The sequence below is a fragment of the Myotis myotis genome, unplaced genomic scaffold (genome assembly GCF_014108235.1).
Source record: "Myotis myotis isolate mMyoMyo1 unplaced genomic scaffold, mMyoMyo1.p scaffold_m19_p_1, whole genome shotgun sequence".
NCBI classification, from domain to species: Eukaryota; Metazoa; Chordata; class Mammalia; order Chiroptera; family Vespertilionidae; genus Myotis; species Myotis myotis.
The window spans coordinates 1,257,574-1,272,805 of NW_023416313.1; the positions used below are offsets into that span (position 1 = coordinate 1,257,574).

The 15,232-nt window shown below is 62.7% G+C and overlaps 2 protein-coding genes across 26 annotated transcripts in view; both read left to right on the forward strand.

Annotated features, from left to right (window-relative positions):
- Positions 1-7,559, forward strand: part of SH3BP2 (SH3 domain binding protein 2) — a 31,450-nt gene extending 23,891 nt beyond the window's left edge. For 8 of the 10 annotated variants that reach the window (XM_036327212.1, XM_036327202.1, XM_036327262.1 and 5 more), the window contains 8 exons: positions 255-343; positions 573-641; positions 1,407-2,043; positions 3,402-3,537; positions 3,764-3,819; positions 5,686-5,767; positions 6,367-6,426; positions 7,019-7,156. In XM_036327212.1, coding sequence (XP_036183105.1) covers positions 255-343; positions 573-641; positions 1,407-2,043; positions 3,402-3,537; positions 3,764-3,819; positions 5,686-5,767; positions 6,367-6,426; positions 7,019-7,156 — 1,267 coding nt within the window. Of the gene's footprint in view, positions 1-254; positions 344-572; positions 642-1,406; positions 2,044-3,401; positions 3,538-3,763; positions 3,820-5,685; positions 5,768-6,366; positions 6,427-7,018 lie in introns of all 10 variants that reach the window. The other 2 variants (XM_036327178.1, XM_036327186.1) reach the window with 1 other exon arrangement.
- Positions 7,560-12,129: 4,570 nt separating this feature from the next.
- Positions 12,130-15,232, forward strand: part of ADD1 (adducin 1) — a 76,402-nt gene continuing 73,299 nt past the window's right edge. For 14 of the 16 annotated variants that reach the window (XM_036327072.1, XM_036327081.1, XM_036327086.1 and 11 more), the window contains exon 1: positions 12,133-12,256. The gene's annotated coding sequence lies outside the window, so the exon portion shown is untranslated. Of the gene's footprint in view, positions 12,257-12,352; positions 12,696-15,232 lie in introns of those variants that run through there. The other 2 variants (XM_036327078.1, XM_036327075.1) reach the window with 2 other exon arrangements.

Sequence of the window (15,232 nt, forward strand, 5' to 3'; positions counted from 1 at the left end):
GGTCCTTGTGCGCTCGATGGAGCGTGTCTGTGTGTCTGCGTGCCTGTCTGTCCTCATTTGTGTTCACCTGTGTTCTAGGTCTGTGTCCTGTGTCCGTGTCCTGTGTTTATCTGTGCATATGCCCACATCAGTGTGTGGTGTGTGCGCGTGCCTGTGTTTGTTGTGTCTGTGTGTCCACATGTTTGCAGTGTGTCTGTCTGAGTGCAGGGAACGCTGCCCTGTGCTCACTGCCACCCTTCCTCCCCCGACCCCAGCGACTCCAGCTCGGACACAGACAGTTTCTACGGAGCCATTGAGCGGCCTGTGGACATCAGCCTCTCTCCATACCCCACAGACAACGAAGGTGAGGGCGTCTCGGCGTGCTCCCCGATCCTGCTCCACACCCGGACCTGGCTGCTGCCCGGGGGAGGCAGCCCTGGCTGTCCTGCCTGCTCTGTCCCTGTGGCTCCCCAGCCCGCCCGTCCTGCCCTCAGCCCTGCCCAGGCCTCCCCGACAGCAGTGCTCTGAGCCTCGCCCTCCGCCCCGGGGCAGCTAGCCTGGGCCGCCCTGCCCTGACCCCCATCTGCCCACAGACTATGAGCAGGACGACGAGGACGACTCGTACTTGGAGCCCGACTCCCCCGAGCCCGGGAAGTCCGAGGGTAGGTGGCCAGAGGTGGGCTGGGGGTGCTTTGGGCAGAGGGCCTCGGTCTTTCCACAACGGCCGGCCTGTCAGAGGGACGGGAGCAGAGGAGGCGAGTGCTCTGGCTGCCGCTGCCTGCCGCTCAGGGGCGGGCCCACTTGCGGGGGGAGCCAGGCTGGTCCACCCGCTGTGGCTGGCAGCGCTCTGCTCCATGGAGCTCAAGGCCAGACAGGCCCTCCCAAGCCCCTCCCACCTGCGGCAGCCCCAGTGCTGTCCCCAAGTCCGAGGGCCTCCAGGGCTCGGCCCGGTGCACTCCTCCTGTCCCACCTGGGCCACAGCCGATGTCCTCGCTGGGTTGTCGACACCTCCAGCCTGGACTCTGTGCCCCTCAGCTCGTCAGTGTCGCCTGTGTGTTCCGGGCACCTTGCACTGCCCTCGTCTTCCTCCGAGCCGCCCCGCCCCTCCCTGGTGGGAATCCGGCCTCAGCGAGGCCAGCTCCTCCGCGTCCTCCTTGCCGCCTCTCCCCCTTCGCCACTGGCACCCCATGGCTCCTGGTGTGACATCTGGGTCTCAGGGAGCCAGCTCAGGCTGCCGCGCGCGGGGGGTGGGGAGGTGACCAGGGCCGCAGGCTGGGTCAGACCCCAGAGGAAGGCTGCCTGCGAAGTGCTGAGTCCTCGCCTCCAGGGGGCACACGCACTTGACCCGGCACCTGGTACCAGCAGGGGCGGCTGGTCCCGCCTCACCAGTGAGACTTGCTCACCCACTGGGTCTCTTTGCTCCGCAGATGCCCTGACGCACCCGCCAGCCTACCCCCCGCCTCCCGTGCCCGTGCCCAGGAAGCCCGCCTTCTCCGACATGCCCCGGGCCCACTCCTTCACCTCCAGGGGCCCGGGCCCTCTGCTGCCACCCCCGCCCCCGAAGCGCCGCCTCCCCGAGGTGGGCGCGGCTCCCGAGGACTTCAAGAGGGACCTGCTGGGCCCGAGGTGGCCCGAGCCTGGCCCCAGGGTGCCGGCTGCCTCCCGGAGGATGAGTGACCCCCCGGTGGGCAACGTGCCCAGCTTGCCTGCCCTCCGCCGACCCCCGTGCTTCCCTGAGAGCCCCAGCCCGGAGCCCCGCGTCCCCAGCCCCGGAGCCGGCTCTGCTGGCTTGGCTGCGGCCACCTCCAGGAGCTGCGATAAACTCAAGTCCTTCCACCTGTCGCCCCGCGGGCCGCCCACGCCCGAGCCCCCACCCGTGCCAGCCAACAAGCCCAAGTTCCTGATGGCAGTGGAGGAGGAGCCCCTGAGGGAGACGGCCCGGCCTGGACTCTTTGTGCCCCCCGTGGCACCCAGGCCTCCTGCCCTGAAGCTGCCCGTGCCCGAGCCCCCAGCGCGGGCCACGGTCCTGCCCAGGCCAGAGAAGCCGCCCCTGCCTCACCTCCAGTGAGTGCTGCCAGCTCTCCCTGCACCCAGCCTCCTCCCCACGGTGGGGGGTCGGCCCTGCCCCGGGGAGGAAGGCTCTGCCTCTGCACCTGACCCGGGTCCGAGGATGTCCCACCTTGACGTGGGGCATGTCAGCCCAGGTGTGGTGGGCCTGGGGCTCAGGACTGCCTCGGGGCACAGTGGGTGAGGGGGGCCGTGGGGATAGGCTTTCTGAGCCCCTGCCATGCCTGGCCAGGGCCTTTGGGGTCAGGAGGGGCTGGCAGGGTGGCCGCCTGCCCTGGGAGAGGCCTGGGGGACAGAGCTCGGGCTGTGAGCCTTTGGGACCCTTCCTGGGGCCCTGGGTGTGCCCCTGGCTCTGGAGCCATGGGGGCTGCCTCGGCACCCTCCCCGAGTGGGAACTTGCCGGAATGTGGAGCGTTGCAGTGACTCCCCCAGGCCTGCTCGAAGTGCTTTCTGCTCTATTGCTGGGCAGTGCCAGGAGCCCCGGCGCCCCCACTTCCAGTGTCGGCAGCATGTGGTCAGAGATGCCGGGACCCCCAGCAGTGAAGGCCCTGGGGGCCACAGGGTGCACCTCGAGTGGGTGCGCTAAACCGGGCCCCCAGCCCTCGGCCACGGCACCTTTCCCCCCAGGACTCTCTCTTTTTTATCCTTATCTGAGGTGGTGTTTATTTTTATTATTATTTTTAATGATTTAAGAGAGAGGAAGGGAGAAGGAGATTGGGAGAGAGAAACATCCATCGTTGCCTCCTGCACCCACCGGGAATCGAACCTGAGACCTGTTGGTGTCTGGGATGATGTTCCAACTAATGGGCCACCCGGCCAGGGCCCCAGAGCTCTTGTTAGGCCTGCTCTTGTGGGAGGGGCCTGGGAGGACCCCTTGCCGCCTCACTTGTTTCACGAGGGGCCACAGTGGTGTAGACTGTCACTGCGGAGCCTGGGACCTGGGCCTGGGACCAGGGTGGACTCACGGCACAGCCTCACCCACAATTCAGCAGCCGGTCCTGTGCGGGCTCCTTAATTCTCCCCGAGCCACCGGGCCACACGTGGCCCAGCCCCTTCACACCCGCCACCCATCCGCCCTGGCGGCTCCACAGCGTCCGAGCTCAGGCCCCAGCAGCCCGGCAGCGTCACCGGCAGCCTGACCCCGGCTGGGGCCTCCAGGTCCCGCGATTCCTGCTGCCTCAGATCCGTCACGGCCTCGCAGACGCTGTGGCCGTGGGCCTTCGCCACCGGCTGTGGCAGCCAGACCCCGTGTGCCCAGGCCGAGCTGGCGCGGTCCCCCGGTGCACAGGCTGGTGTGGAGGGGAGCTGAGGGGCTGCCCCGTGTGATGGACGTGACCTTCTTGCTCCCCTCCCAGGCGGTCACCCCCTGACGGGCAGAGTTTCAGGAGCTTCTCCTTCGAAAAGCCCCGCCTACCCTCGCAGGCTGACGCCTCGCAGGACGACCCGGGTGGGAAGGACTCTGGGAAGGACTCGGATGAAGACTATGAAAAGGCAAGCAGCGTGGAGAGCTCGAGCTGGCGAGGGGGGCGCTGCAGGAGGGCTGCGGGCGGAGTCCCCCATGGCCATCCCAGCCAGGAGCCCCCAGACCCTGGCGCTGAGGGGACAGACCTGGTGCAGAGCCTAGGATCTCGGCACAGGCTGGCAGCCGGTGGGGGTCGGGGTTGCTGGCCACAAGCGCATACAGACCATGCAGCTGACCACGCTGCCCTCCCTCCAGGTGCCCCTGCCCAGCTCAGTCTTCGTCAACACCACTGAGTCCTACGAGGTGGAGAGGTGAGTGGGAGCCCTTCTCTCCAGGCCTTGTTTTTATAGACACGAGGGTCCCCGTCTTTCTGTCCCCTCCTCACCGCGGTGCTGGGTCATGGCTGGCACAAGTGCTCAGCCGAGTGTCGCCGGAAACCTGGCGAAGCAGCAGATGCCATAGCTCAGTTCTGCCTACACCCTGGGCTGGCCCTCTCGTACCCACTGCTCTGGGCACCCACTGCTTTCAGCGCCGCCCCCCAGCACTGGCTTGAGGCAGGAAGGAGGGTTGGGGCCCCAGATTATGATGGGGGTGGGGTTCACAGCACCCACTCGTCTCTGCACCCACGGCTCCATGCACCCACTGCTCCCTGCACCCACTGCTCTCTTCACCCACTGCTCCCTGCACCCACTGCTCCCTGCACCCACGGCTCCCTGCACCCACGGCTCCCTGCACCCACTGCTCCTGCACCCACGGCTCCCTGCACCCACTGCTCCCTGCACCCACTGCCCCCTGCACCCACGGCTCCCTGCACCCACTGCTCCCTGCACCCACTGCTCCCTGCACCCACTGCTCCCTGCACCCACTGCTCCCTGCACCCACTGCCCCCTGCACCCACGGCTCCCTGCACCCACTGCTCCCTGCACCCACGGCTCCCTGCACCCACTGCTCCCTGCACCCACGGCTCCCTGCACCCACTGCTCCCTTCACCCACGGCTCCCTGCACCCACTGCTCCCTGCACCCACGGCTCCCTTCACCCACGGCTCCCTGCACCCACGGCTCCCTGCACCCACGGCTCCCTGCACCCACTGCCCCCTGCACCCACGGCTCCCTGCACCCACGGCTCCCTGCACCCACTGCTCCCTGCACCCACGGCTCCCTTCACCCACTGCTTCCTTCACCCACGGCTCCCTGCACCCACTGCTCCCTTCACCCACGGCTCCCTGCACCCACGGCTCCCTGCACCCACTGCTCCCTTTACCCACTGCCCCCTGCACCCACTGCCCCCTTCACCCACTGCTCCCTGCACCCACTGCCCCCTGCACCCACTGCCCTCTGCACCCACTGCCCCCTTTACCCACTGCTCCCTTCACCCACTGCTCCCTGCACCCACTGCTCCCTGCACCCACTGCTCCCTTCACCCACTGTTCCCTGCACCCACTGCCCCCTTCACCCACTGCTCCCTGCACCCACGGCTCCCTGCACCCACTGCCCCCTGCACCCACTGCCCCCTTTACCCACTGCTCCCTTCACCCACTGCCCCCTGCACCCACTGCCCTCTGCACCCACTGCCCCCTTTACCCACTGCTCCCTTCACCCACTGCTCCCTGCACCCACTGCTCCCTGCACCCACTGCTCCCTTCACCCACTGTTCCCTGCACCCACTGCCCCCTTCACCCACTGCTCCCTGCACCCACGGCTCCCTGCACCCACTGCCCCCTTTACCCACTGCTCCCTGCACCCACTGCCCCCTTTACCCACTGCTCCCTGCACCCACTGCCCCCTTCACCCACTGCCCCCTGCACCCACTGCCCCCTTCAACCACTGCCCCCTGCACCCACTGCCCCTTCACCCACTGCCCCCTGCACCCACTGCTCCCTGCACCCACTGCTCCCTTCACCCACTGTTCCCTGCACCCACTGCCCCCTTCACCCACTGCTCCCTTCACCCACTGCTCCCTGCACCCACTGCTTCCTGCACCCACTGCTCCCTGCACCCACTGCTCCCTTCACCCACTGTTCCCTGCACCCACTGCTCCCTTCACCCACTGTTCCCTGCACCCACTGCTCATGGCGCCTGAGCTGCAGGAGAGAGAGGACAGACTCACATGGTCCTGGGGCTGGAGGGTCCCCAGGGAGCCGTCTGAAGATGGGTCACCTGCTGACTTAATTTTCAGGCTGTTCAAAGCCACGAGCCCGCGGGGAGAGCCCCAGGACGGACTCTACTGCATCCGCAACTCCTCCACCAAGTCCGGGAAGGTAGGTGCCACGGAGGAGTCTGGTGGCCAGCCTGCCAAAGCCAACGCCCTGGGGCTGGCTGCATCGTGCTGGGTCTGCTGGCCCTCCCCACGTCGGGCTGCAGGCGGGCACACCAGGCAACAGGCCACGTTCCCATGAGCCTCTGCCCCTCCACCCAGTGCCATCCTTGGGGTCTCTGCCTGGCAGCCCCCGCCCCATTTATTCTCAGGAAGTAGATACCATCTGCAGATTGGGGGAAGGGTAGCCGGAGACGGGAAGGGGGGCTGGGGCTCTGGACTCCGATGGGGGGTCCTGCACTCTGAAGGGGAGGCTGCTTGGAGCAGGGCCAACGGCAGGTCGTCTGCCAGCTCGGCCTCTGCCCCTCCAGGGGCGACTTGTGTGACCTCACGGAGCCTCAGTTTCCCCATGTGTATCAGAGATGGCCCTGGTGGGCCAGGCACCCTTGAGTCTCATCAGAGGCCATCTGAGGGCAGGGTGCCCTCCCCATGTCGTCCCTGAGGCCAGGGGACTCGGCCTTGGTGCAGCTCACCCTGGGTCCCCGAGGCCGGCTCTCCCGGTCAGAGCCGCCCTCAGCCCTGCCTGCTGCTTTTCTCCCCAAGGTCTTGGTCGTGTGGGATGAAGCCTCCAGCAAAGTGAGGAACTACCGCATCTTTGAGAAGGTACGCGCTGGCTGAGGGCCCTGGGCGGGAAGGGGTGTGGCTGGGGGCCGGACATCTCCCCAAAGAGCAGGGATGGGCCACATCCACCGGCCCGCTGTATAAGGCCCTGCCAAACTGGATGGTGAGCGGCGAGTTAATTACATGTCTGACCAAATAGAGAGGCTGAGGTGTAAGTTGATAGTTTTGTATCGCCCTCGAATGATGTTATAAATATCCACATGGCCCTGGGCAGAAACCAGGTTCCCCACCCCTGCCCTAGAGTGTGGGCAGGGGGCAGGCTGAGGCTGGCACCTGCCGGCACCATCCCTCCCCCACTGCCTCAGCCTCCCCCTTCCCTGGCCTAGCTGTGTCCTCAGTGAGCTGGAGGGGGTGGGGTGACCAGCTCCTGACCCGGCTTATCTACAGCCTGGCCTGATCCCCTGGTGAAGCTGGGGGGGCGGGGGGGGGGGAGTGGGGGAGGTGGGGAAGGGGGGCAGGCATGGAGGGGAGGGAACAGGCAGCGGGAGCAGGCCTGTCCTTAGGGCTGGCCGCCCCGTTTTGCAAGGGGGGAGAGCTGGCCCAGCCCCCCCTGACCTCGCTCTCCTGCCCCCAGGACTCTAAATTCTACCTGGAGGGCGAGGTCCTGTTTGTGAGCGTGGGCAGCCTGGTGGAGCACTACCACACCCACCTGCTGCCCAGCCACCAGAGCCTGCTGCTGCAGCACCCCTACGGCTACGCTGGGCCCAGGTGACGTCTGCGCCAGAGCTGCTGGCAGAGGCGACCATGGGCGACCTCCTCATGCCGATGAGACTGGCCGGTCTGGGATGAGGAGCTCTGGATGGAGGCCTCCCCAACAGACATCTTGTGGAATCTGCCAGGCCAGGCCCCACCCAGCAGGCAGAGTCCCTAGCGGGCTGGAGGCTCGTATCCCACCCCGGCAGCCCCGCCGCACTTCCCGGAACCCGGGGTCCCTGGACGAAGCCCTGCCTGCGCTTCATGGACAGGAATTCCGGTCCCCCCAGCGCGCGCACCCTGCACTGGGCAGGGCTCGGGCATTTGGGTGGGGGCAGGGGCTGGCCCCAGGACCCCCAGGAACGCTAAGACTCGGCTCCCGCAGGGGCCTTTGCTGCACAATAAAGCACAGGTGACCTTTGCCGTGGTGGCCGGCTTCATTGGCAAGGAGGGGTGGCCGGCCCTATTGAGGACGCACACCGACATCCAGGGGGTCTCCCCACCTCCCTGCGCAGGTGCTAAATGACCTGCCCAGTTCGCAGGCAGCAGTGGTTGGAACGCGAGCGCAGCAGTCCGCCTCCGCCCACCCTCCGCGTGCCAGGCTCTGCTGGGGCTCCAGGAAGACCTGTAGGGGGAAGTGACCGCTACAGACAGAGGGGCAGGCAGAGAGGGCCCTGAGTGGGCCAAGGGTAGGTGGGGGTGGTGGCACCCGGATGGCCGAGTCCTCCAGGCCACACGGGGATGGACCAGTCCTGATCCATCCCTTGCTTCCTGCCGTGGAATTCCAGCCGGCGCCTCCCTGGCAGGTCAGCCAGGCGGGATCTATTTGTGTGGGAAGCGGCCTCAGCTGGGGGTCAGGGCTGGCAGGGACCCCGGGATCATCTAATCCTCGCTGCACTCTAAGCTGGGGAAAGGCATTCGCTGTGTAAAGCCCAGACCCCAAACAGCACTGTGCCTGCTGTCCCCTGGAGGAGGCTCTTTGGACTCCTCCCCCCTGGACGTGTTCTGGGGTGGGGTGGTCAGCTGGAGAAGGGGAAGAGATGAAGCTGGTCAGCTGATGCGGGAGGCCGCGCCCCCGGGGTGCTGGGGGGTGCAGGGGCGACAGTGGCCATCTGCTTCCAGGAACCAAGTGTCCCCGCTGTCTGCAGATGTTTCCTCTAAGGCCTCCTTGGGTGAGGCTCGGTGCAGCTACCATCGAGTCTGGGGCACTGGGACAGGGAGCTCCCCATGTCCTGCAGCGGCTCTGGAAAACCAATCCTTGTGCCTGCAGTCACAGCTCTCTGCCCTCTGCCCTCTGCCCTGCACTTGTTTGGGGAACCCAGTGAGGCACATCGTTCTCCACTGTGCAACTTCCCTTCCTGTAAAATTTTTTAAAATATGTTTTTATTGATTTTAGAGAGAGGAATGGAGAGAGAGATAGAAACATTGATGAAACACTGATCAGCTGCCTCCTGCACACTCCCCACTGGGGATCAAGCCCACAAACTGGGCATATGCCCTAACTGGGAATTGAACCATGACTTCCTGGTTCAGGGGCTGATGTTCAACCACTGAGCCACACCGTCCCGGCATGTGTAAAACTTTAAAATGGGGACTTGGGTCAGAGAACAGCTTCCAGCCGGTGCCCAGGGTCCTCCACGCTGGTGATGTGAGGCAGGACCCAGGACGCTATAGCTTTTAGCTAACATGCAGCCACTTCAGAGACAGCTCAGTGGGTGAAGCATTTGAAGACCCTGAGCTGGAAGATTTTTGAGGTTCTGGGGCCCAGAGCCACGTGATAGGAACTTCTAGCTGCCAGGACAGATGAGGCATGTGGTTGCCTAAGGCCCAGCCCAGAGTCTGGCCTGGCCTCGCTCCTCCCAGGCCCTGGGTCTGCCTCTTTGTGAACCATTCCTGGGCCCAGGGCCTCAGTTGCAAGAGTGTGTGCGCTGGGGGTGGCGGACGGGATCCCAGGCATGGTCCTCCAGCAGGAAGCCAGGCAGACGGCGCTGCTCCCTCCTGAGACCTGCCCTGAATGTTCTGTACCACCTACTGAGCACTTCCTGTGCTCGAGGCGCTGAGTGGGCCCTTGACAGTCTAGTTTGCTTGGAGAGCAGCTGCTGTTCCATTTTACAGGTGAGAAACTGAGGCCAAGGTCTGCATTCAAGTTCCAACTCTGCTACGTGATCTCCTTCCACTTCTCAGCCCAGACCCTACGCTCTGGCTAGCTCCCCACCACCCCTCATGGCCTCTGATAGTTACTGCGGGGTGCCCAGATCCCGGTATGCTCAGAGATGGGGTGCATTCCTGGGCTGGGAAGCTTCTCCAAGCCCAGGGCTGACCTGGTTTTACTTTTCCTGCAGTTGGTGAGAGAGTGCAGTGAACTTCTACATCTTCTGTTATTAGAGACTTTTTATTATAAAAAGATGTTTTTAGAACCAGAAGAGACCTCACAACGCAAGTCTTTAGTAGCCCCTAGTCTCCCCCTTCCTCTGGGTCACGTTGTGTGGGCGCCCCCTGCTGGTCCAAGGAAGGGCTTCCGGTACCTTACCGGGAATGCGTGGCTTTGACAGGGCCCAGGGAGGGAAAGGCCTGGGGCCTGGGCTTCTTGCTCAGTGCTCGCTGAGCCTGGCCTGTGGAGGGGAGACCCAGAGGACACAGGCCACACAGGAGTACGGGGCACAGCTGGCATTTGAATCAAAGCTGTGTGAAGACCAGCACGGGGAGGGCCACCCCCTGTCTCTGGCCGTGACCCAGCAGTGTGATCCCCTCGAGGGCGACTCCTCTGTATCCAGCTCTGCCTCGGTGCTGGCAGGCCCGTCCCTCCGCCCGGAAAACACTGTCCGATGGAGTCACGGCCACGGGGAATCCCCGAGACCACAGGTGTCGACAGATACTGGTGCGATGGTGGCAGGTGACGTGGGACTGGACCACCTACCTCGGCACCTGCCTGAACTCAGTCCTGGATCTACCACTTCCAGATGGTGTACCTACCGACGTGATGTGGCGGTGGTCTGACGGAACCCAGTGATGGCAGTTCTGGCCTCAGGCACTTTCGATGGCCCATAGAAACATTCCATTTGTACCAGAGCCCAGTAGCAAACCAGTTACTTGGATTTGTGGTTTCCATCAAATTTGAAAACAAAACACCGTCAGCCATTATGTCTTCAAATAGTGTATCTGTCCTCCTCCCAGCTCCACCTCCCTGGTCAGGGGCTCTGATTACACACATATTTGGCCTCTTGAAGTTGTGCTACTGCTCACTGGAGCTCTGTTCCTTCTTTTCTAGACTCCTCTCCATGTTTCACTTAGTTTTGTTTTTTTTAAAATATATCTTACTGATTTTTTACAGAGAGGAAGGGAGAAGGAATAGTTAGAAACATCGATCAGCTGCCTCCTGCACACCCCTTACTGGGGATGTGCCGGCAACCAAGGAACATGCCCCTGACCGGAATCGAACCCGGGACCCTTCAGTCCGCAGGCCGGGGCTCTATCCACTGAGCCACACCGGTCAGGGCTCAGTTCCTTGTCCGTCTCCTACTTCACTTTCTTCTGCTGTGTCTAACCCGCTGTTCAGCCAGTGTGTTTTTCAGTTCTGACATTATATTTTTCACCTTTAGAAGTTTGATTTGGCCTTAAAAAATGAAAATGTTTCCCGATTACAGTGGACATACAGTTTTTCGTTTCAGGTGTACAACACAGCGATTAGATATTTGCCGGGTCCCTCGAAACAGCAAGGATGGACTGGCTCCCGGCAGATATTCATGGAACTTTTGAAGCGACGGTCCTGATAAATCGCACCCCGATCGGACCCGTACATCAGTTAGACTGCATTCCTAGGCTGTGCTTGACGTCTCGGCGACGATTTGGTCCTTTCTGTACCTTCTGTCTCCACTGAACGTGCTCCATGGTCTTGGACGCCTCCCTCCTTCCCTCCAGCAAGCCCCCCTGACAGCCCTGTGGCCCGGCCTTGTTGCGGGTGCCAGTGGCAGATGTGAGCGGGACAGAGGTGTGGAGGCCGTCACTATCCCCAGAGATGGTCCCCGATCCTCCCGTGGCCACAGCCGGGGCCCTGCTGGGAGGGAGGCCTGGGCTCCTCCCTGCTCGCCGCCCAGCCCTGGGCCTCAGCTTTCCACGGGTAGTAAGGGAGCAGGAAGCTCTGCCGGTCTGTCTCCCGGGCCTTTGGGGCTCAGAGGAGACCAGGGAGGACAGGGCGGGGAGGTGCTGGTCCCGCTGGGCCAGCCTCCAGGTCACGGCCGGTGGCCTGGTCGAGGAGGTGCTCCTTCCTCCAGCTTCCGCGGGCCAGGCCCCGGCGCCAGGCAGCCGCCCCGTCGGTGGGGCCTTATCAGCGTCCGCAGGCCCGAGGTGCCGACCGCACCCTGGCTGCCGGTCGGGTCGGCCCCGTCTGCCTGCGGACTCCCGCCCGCTGGGCTGAGGACGGAGCCCAGCAGGGGCCGCGCACGGGGCAGGGTCCTCTGCTGCAGGAGCGGGCGAGCCGAGCAGGCAGAGGCCCGACCGGGCCCGCACTGGCCCCGCTGGGACAGCGCCCGGGGCTGACGGGCGTGGAGAAGGCCGAGCTGCGCGTCCGTGAGCCTGGGCGCAGGAGGCATCCACCGGAGACTGACCGGCGACAGACACCGAGGGGACGAGCGGCTCCGGGGAGCGGGCGCCGCTGGCACAGCCGGCGCGGCCTCTTCCAGCGACGAGGCCTGAGGGGCCGCGCCCCCGCCCCCGCGCTGCAACCGCGACAGTGGCGCCGGACCACCGCGGTCGGCGGGAAGGGCGGGGCCGAGCCGAGGCCAGTCCCCGCGAACTCCGGAGGAAGCCCCGCCCCATGTCAACAAGGACCCACCCTTCCGCGTCCTCCCGCACGCGGACAGCCAATCGCAGGGCGCGTTGATTAGCGGTGCGTCGCGGGCCGGGCCTATGGGGAGGCGCGTTGTTGGGCCGCAGCGCCTCTAGCCGCACCCAGCCCGAGTGGCCAGGGCTGCGCTGAGCTGAGGGGGCGGAGAGGCCGGGCGGGCCGGGTGCGCGCGGCGGGCAAGGGGCGGAGCCCGAGCCGGAGCTGGAGCCGGAGGCGACGGGCGGCGGCCGCACTCGGACTTGAGGTTCCGCGCGCTGCCCGTGTTTCGTCCCTGAGGTGAGGCCGGGCGGCGGGGCCTGCAGCCTGCCGAGCGGGCGGGGGCAGCGCAGAGGGCGGGGGCGGTGGTGGGGCCGCGGGGCCGCCCTCGGAAGGGTTCCGCCCTTCGGCCGTCGGCCTGGACCGGTGCGGAGCCGACGCTCTGCAAGCCTTTTGCACGAGGGCGGCGGTGGGGGCGCGCGGGTCCCGGTTTCCGGGCTGCGCGGTGGGGCCGGGGTCCGTGAAGAGGAGGCGGCTCCGGCCCGCCCGCTGGGCCCGCCCCTCGGTGCCCGGAGGCTGGCGGCCGCGGCGTCTGCGGGGAGGGAAAGCGCGTCCGGCCCGCAGACGGGAACAGGTCGTCCTGCAACTTTGCGCCGCGGGCCGTCCTCGCTCTTCTTCGCGTCTGGGCGGCGCAGGGGCCTCTCCCCACACTTACTCCTGCTCGCCTGACGGTCAAGAGGTAGGCGGTGCGTCCCCTTCTCGCCTCCCCACCGGGGTAACGGCTGGCTAACCTGGCGCGGCGGGCGGCGAGGCCCAACACGGACCGCGATGATCCGGTCCCCGCGGCCGCGAGCCTGGCTGGGGCCCCCCCGAGCCGCGGGCCTGTGCAGAAAGGGGGTTCCGCGTGTGGAAAGGACTGAGATCTCAGTGGAGGCGGGAAGCCGGCTGCCGGGAGGCCCCGGCGTCTCCTCGGCGCAGGTCCGCGGGCCCCGGTGACGGGCGGGTGGACGGAGCCTCGAGGGGGCTCAGCCCGCTCCAGAGCGGGACGCGCCGGGCCCGCGGGGAATTGCTGCAGGTCCCGCAAACGCCAGCGATGTGCCCAGTATTGTTGTTTCTCTGCTTTATTTTTTAAAATCCCAAATCTGAATCCCCCCGCTGGTTCTGGCGACGGGAAGGACGAGAGCAGTCAGGTTGTCGGTGCGGAAGCGGCGGGCTCGGGCCGGGGGAAGGCGCCTCGGAGTCGGTGTGGCTGCGGCGGGTGGTGGTGGGGTTTGTGGAGGTTTTGGGTTCAGAGGCTCCTGAACGACGTGCGTCTGCATTCGCCCCGTTTCCAACACGCAGGCGAGTTTCCTTTTAGAATGTGAGTTACAGGCCGGCCCTTTTCTCCTGTAACTCTGACGCTGCCTCCTACGGCTTGGGTTTTGTTTGGTGGTATTTTGTTTTACTGATTGTGCCGCCAAGGCTGTTTGTTCAGATGATGGTTAGTTTCTAGTTATTTCAAGTAGTCATTGTATTGAAGCAGAAAACACCTAACTAGGCTAATTTAATTTTTTTGTTAATCCTTACCTGAGGATCCGCCCCCCCCCCCCCCCCATTGATTTTCAAGGAGAGTGAAAGGGAAGAAGGGAGGGACGGAGGGTGAAAGAGAGAGAGGGAGAGAGGGAGAGAGGGAGAGATGAGAGAGAGACACACACACACGGATTGTTTGCCTCCCCACATGGAACCTGCAACACAGGCATGTGCCCTTGACTGGGAATCAAACCCCGGACCCTTCGTGGTTGGTGGACGCTCTAACCACTGAGCAACCAGCCAGGGTTTGGCAGTTAATTTTAAAAAGACATTTTATTATGTGAAACCTAGAGCTTAAGTGGACTTTATTTTTACATGTTTAGTTCATCTCTCACATACACAGAGAATAGTGTAAGTCTCTCTTTACCCTCATCTAGCTTCAACTGTTAACTCATAGCTAATCTTGCTGTATCTGTAGCCCCAAACCCAGATGCCATTTGTTTTAACTGTTAAATATTTCAGTATGTGTATCTATATACATCCTCTTAAAAAGATAAACACAAATACCAGTATCCCGAAATTCCTTATTACCTTCATATATCCAACCAGTGTTAAAATCTTGATTGTCTCAATTCTTTTTAACAGTTTGAATCCCGATCCACATGCGGTTCATACATTGTGTGTGTGTGTGTGTGTGTGTATGTATATATATATGTTTCGTAGAGGGAGAGAGAGATAGAAACATCAAAGATGAGAATCATTGATCAGCTGCCTTCTGCACCTCCCCTGCTGGGGATGGAGCCGGAAACCTGGGGATGTGCCCTTGACTGGAATTGAACTTGGGACCCTTCAGTCCGAAGGCCAACACTCTCTCCACTCAGCCAAACCAGCTAGGGCCATACTTTTTTTTTCCCCTAAATATATTTTATTGATTTTTTACAGAGAGGAAGAGAGAGGGATAGAGAGTTAGAAGCATCGATGAGAACATCGATCAGCTGCCTCCTGCACACTCCCTACTGGGGATGTGCCCACAACCAAGGTACATACCCTTGACCGGAATCGAACCTGGGACTCTTCAGACCACAGGCCACTGCTCTATCCCAGGCCAACCCTCTATCCACTGAGCCAAACCGTTAGAGCCATACATTGTTTTAATCTATTCCCCCTCCATCTTTTGTTATCTCTTGTAATTTGTTTGTTGCTGAAACTTGATGGTTTGTCCTGTGGAGTTACATATAGTCTGGATTTTATTATGCATTGTGGTTTACACAAAATTTACTGTAAATTTAATCAGTTAGATGTAAAGGTGTAATCAGAGTCATGATTGATATACTTTTGGCAAGAAGACTCTGAACCGTGTCCAGCACGGCCAGGGGTGAAGGGGGGAGGGGGGGAGGCGGGGAAGGATTAAAGAAGACAGAGAGAACACAGTTGGGGCTAGGTAGGTTCACTGGATTAGGACACAGTGACAGCCTGTAAGCCAAGCTTTAGTCAGAGCACACAAAGCAAAACAAGGGAAGTGGTCAACATGTTTACAGTGTTCTTGCGAATTTCATCTTGTTTTGGCAGCACTTGGTGCATCTCCCCCAGCCCATTAGCTACCAAGGAAGGAACAAGGGAGGACTATAAGGTCAAGCTTAATCGCTTCCTACAGACTTCATAGGTGAGTTAGGCAGATGAGGATTAATAGTTTTTCTTCTTGTTAGCAGCCCTTGAAGCTCAAACTTAGTCATTATTTCATTAGGCATTGAAAATGTGGATAAATTC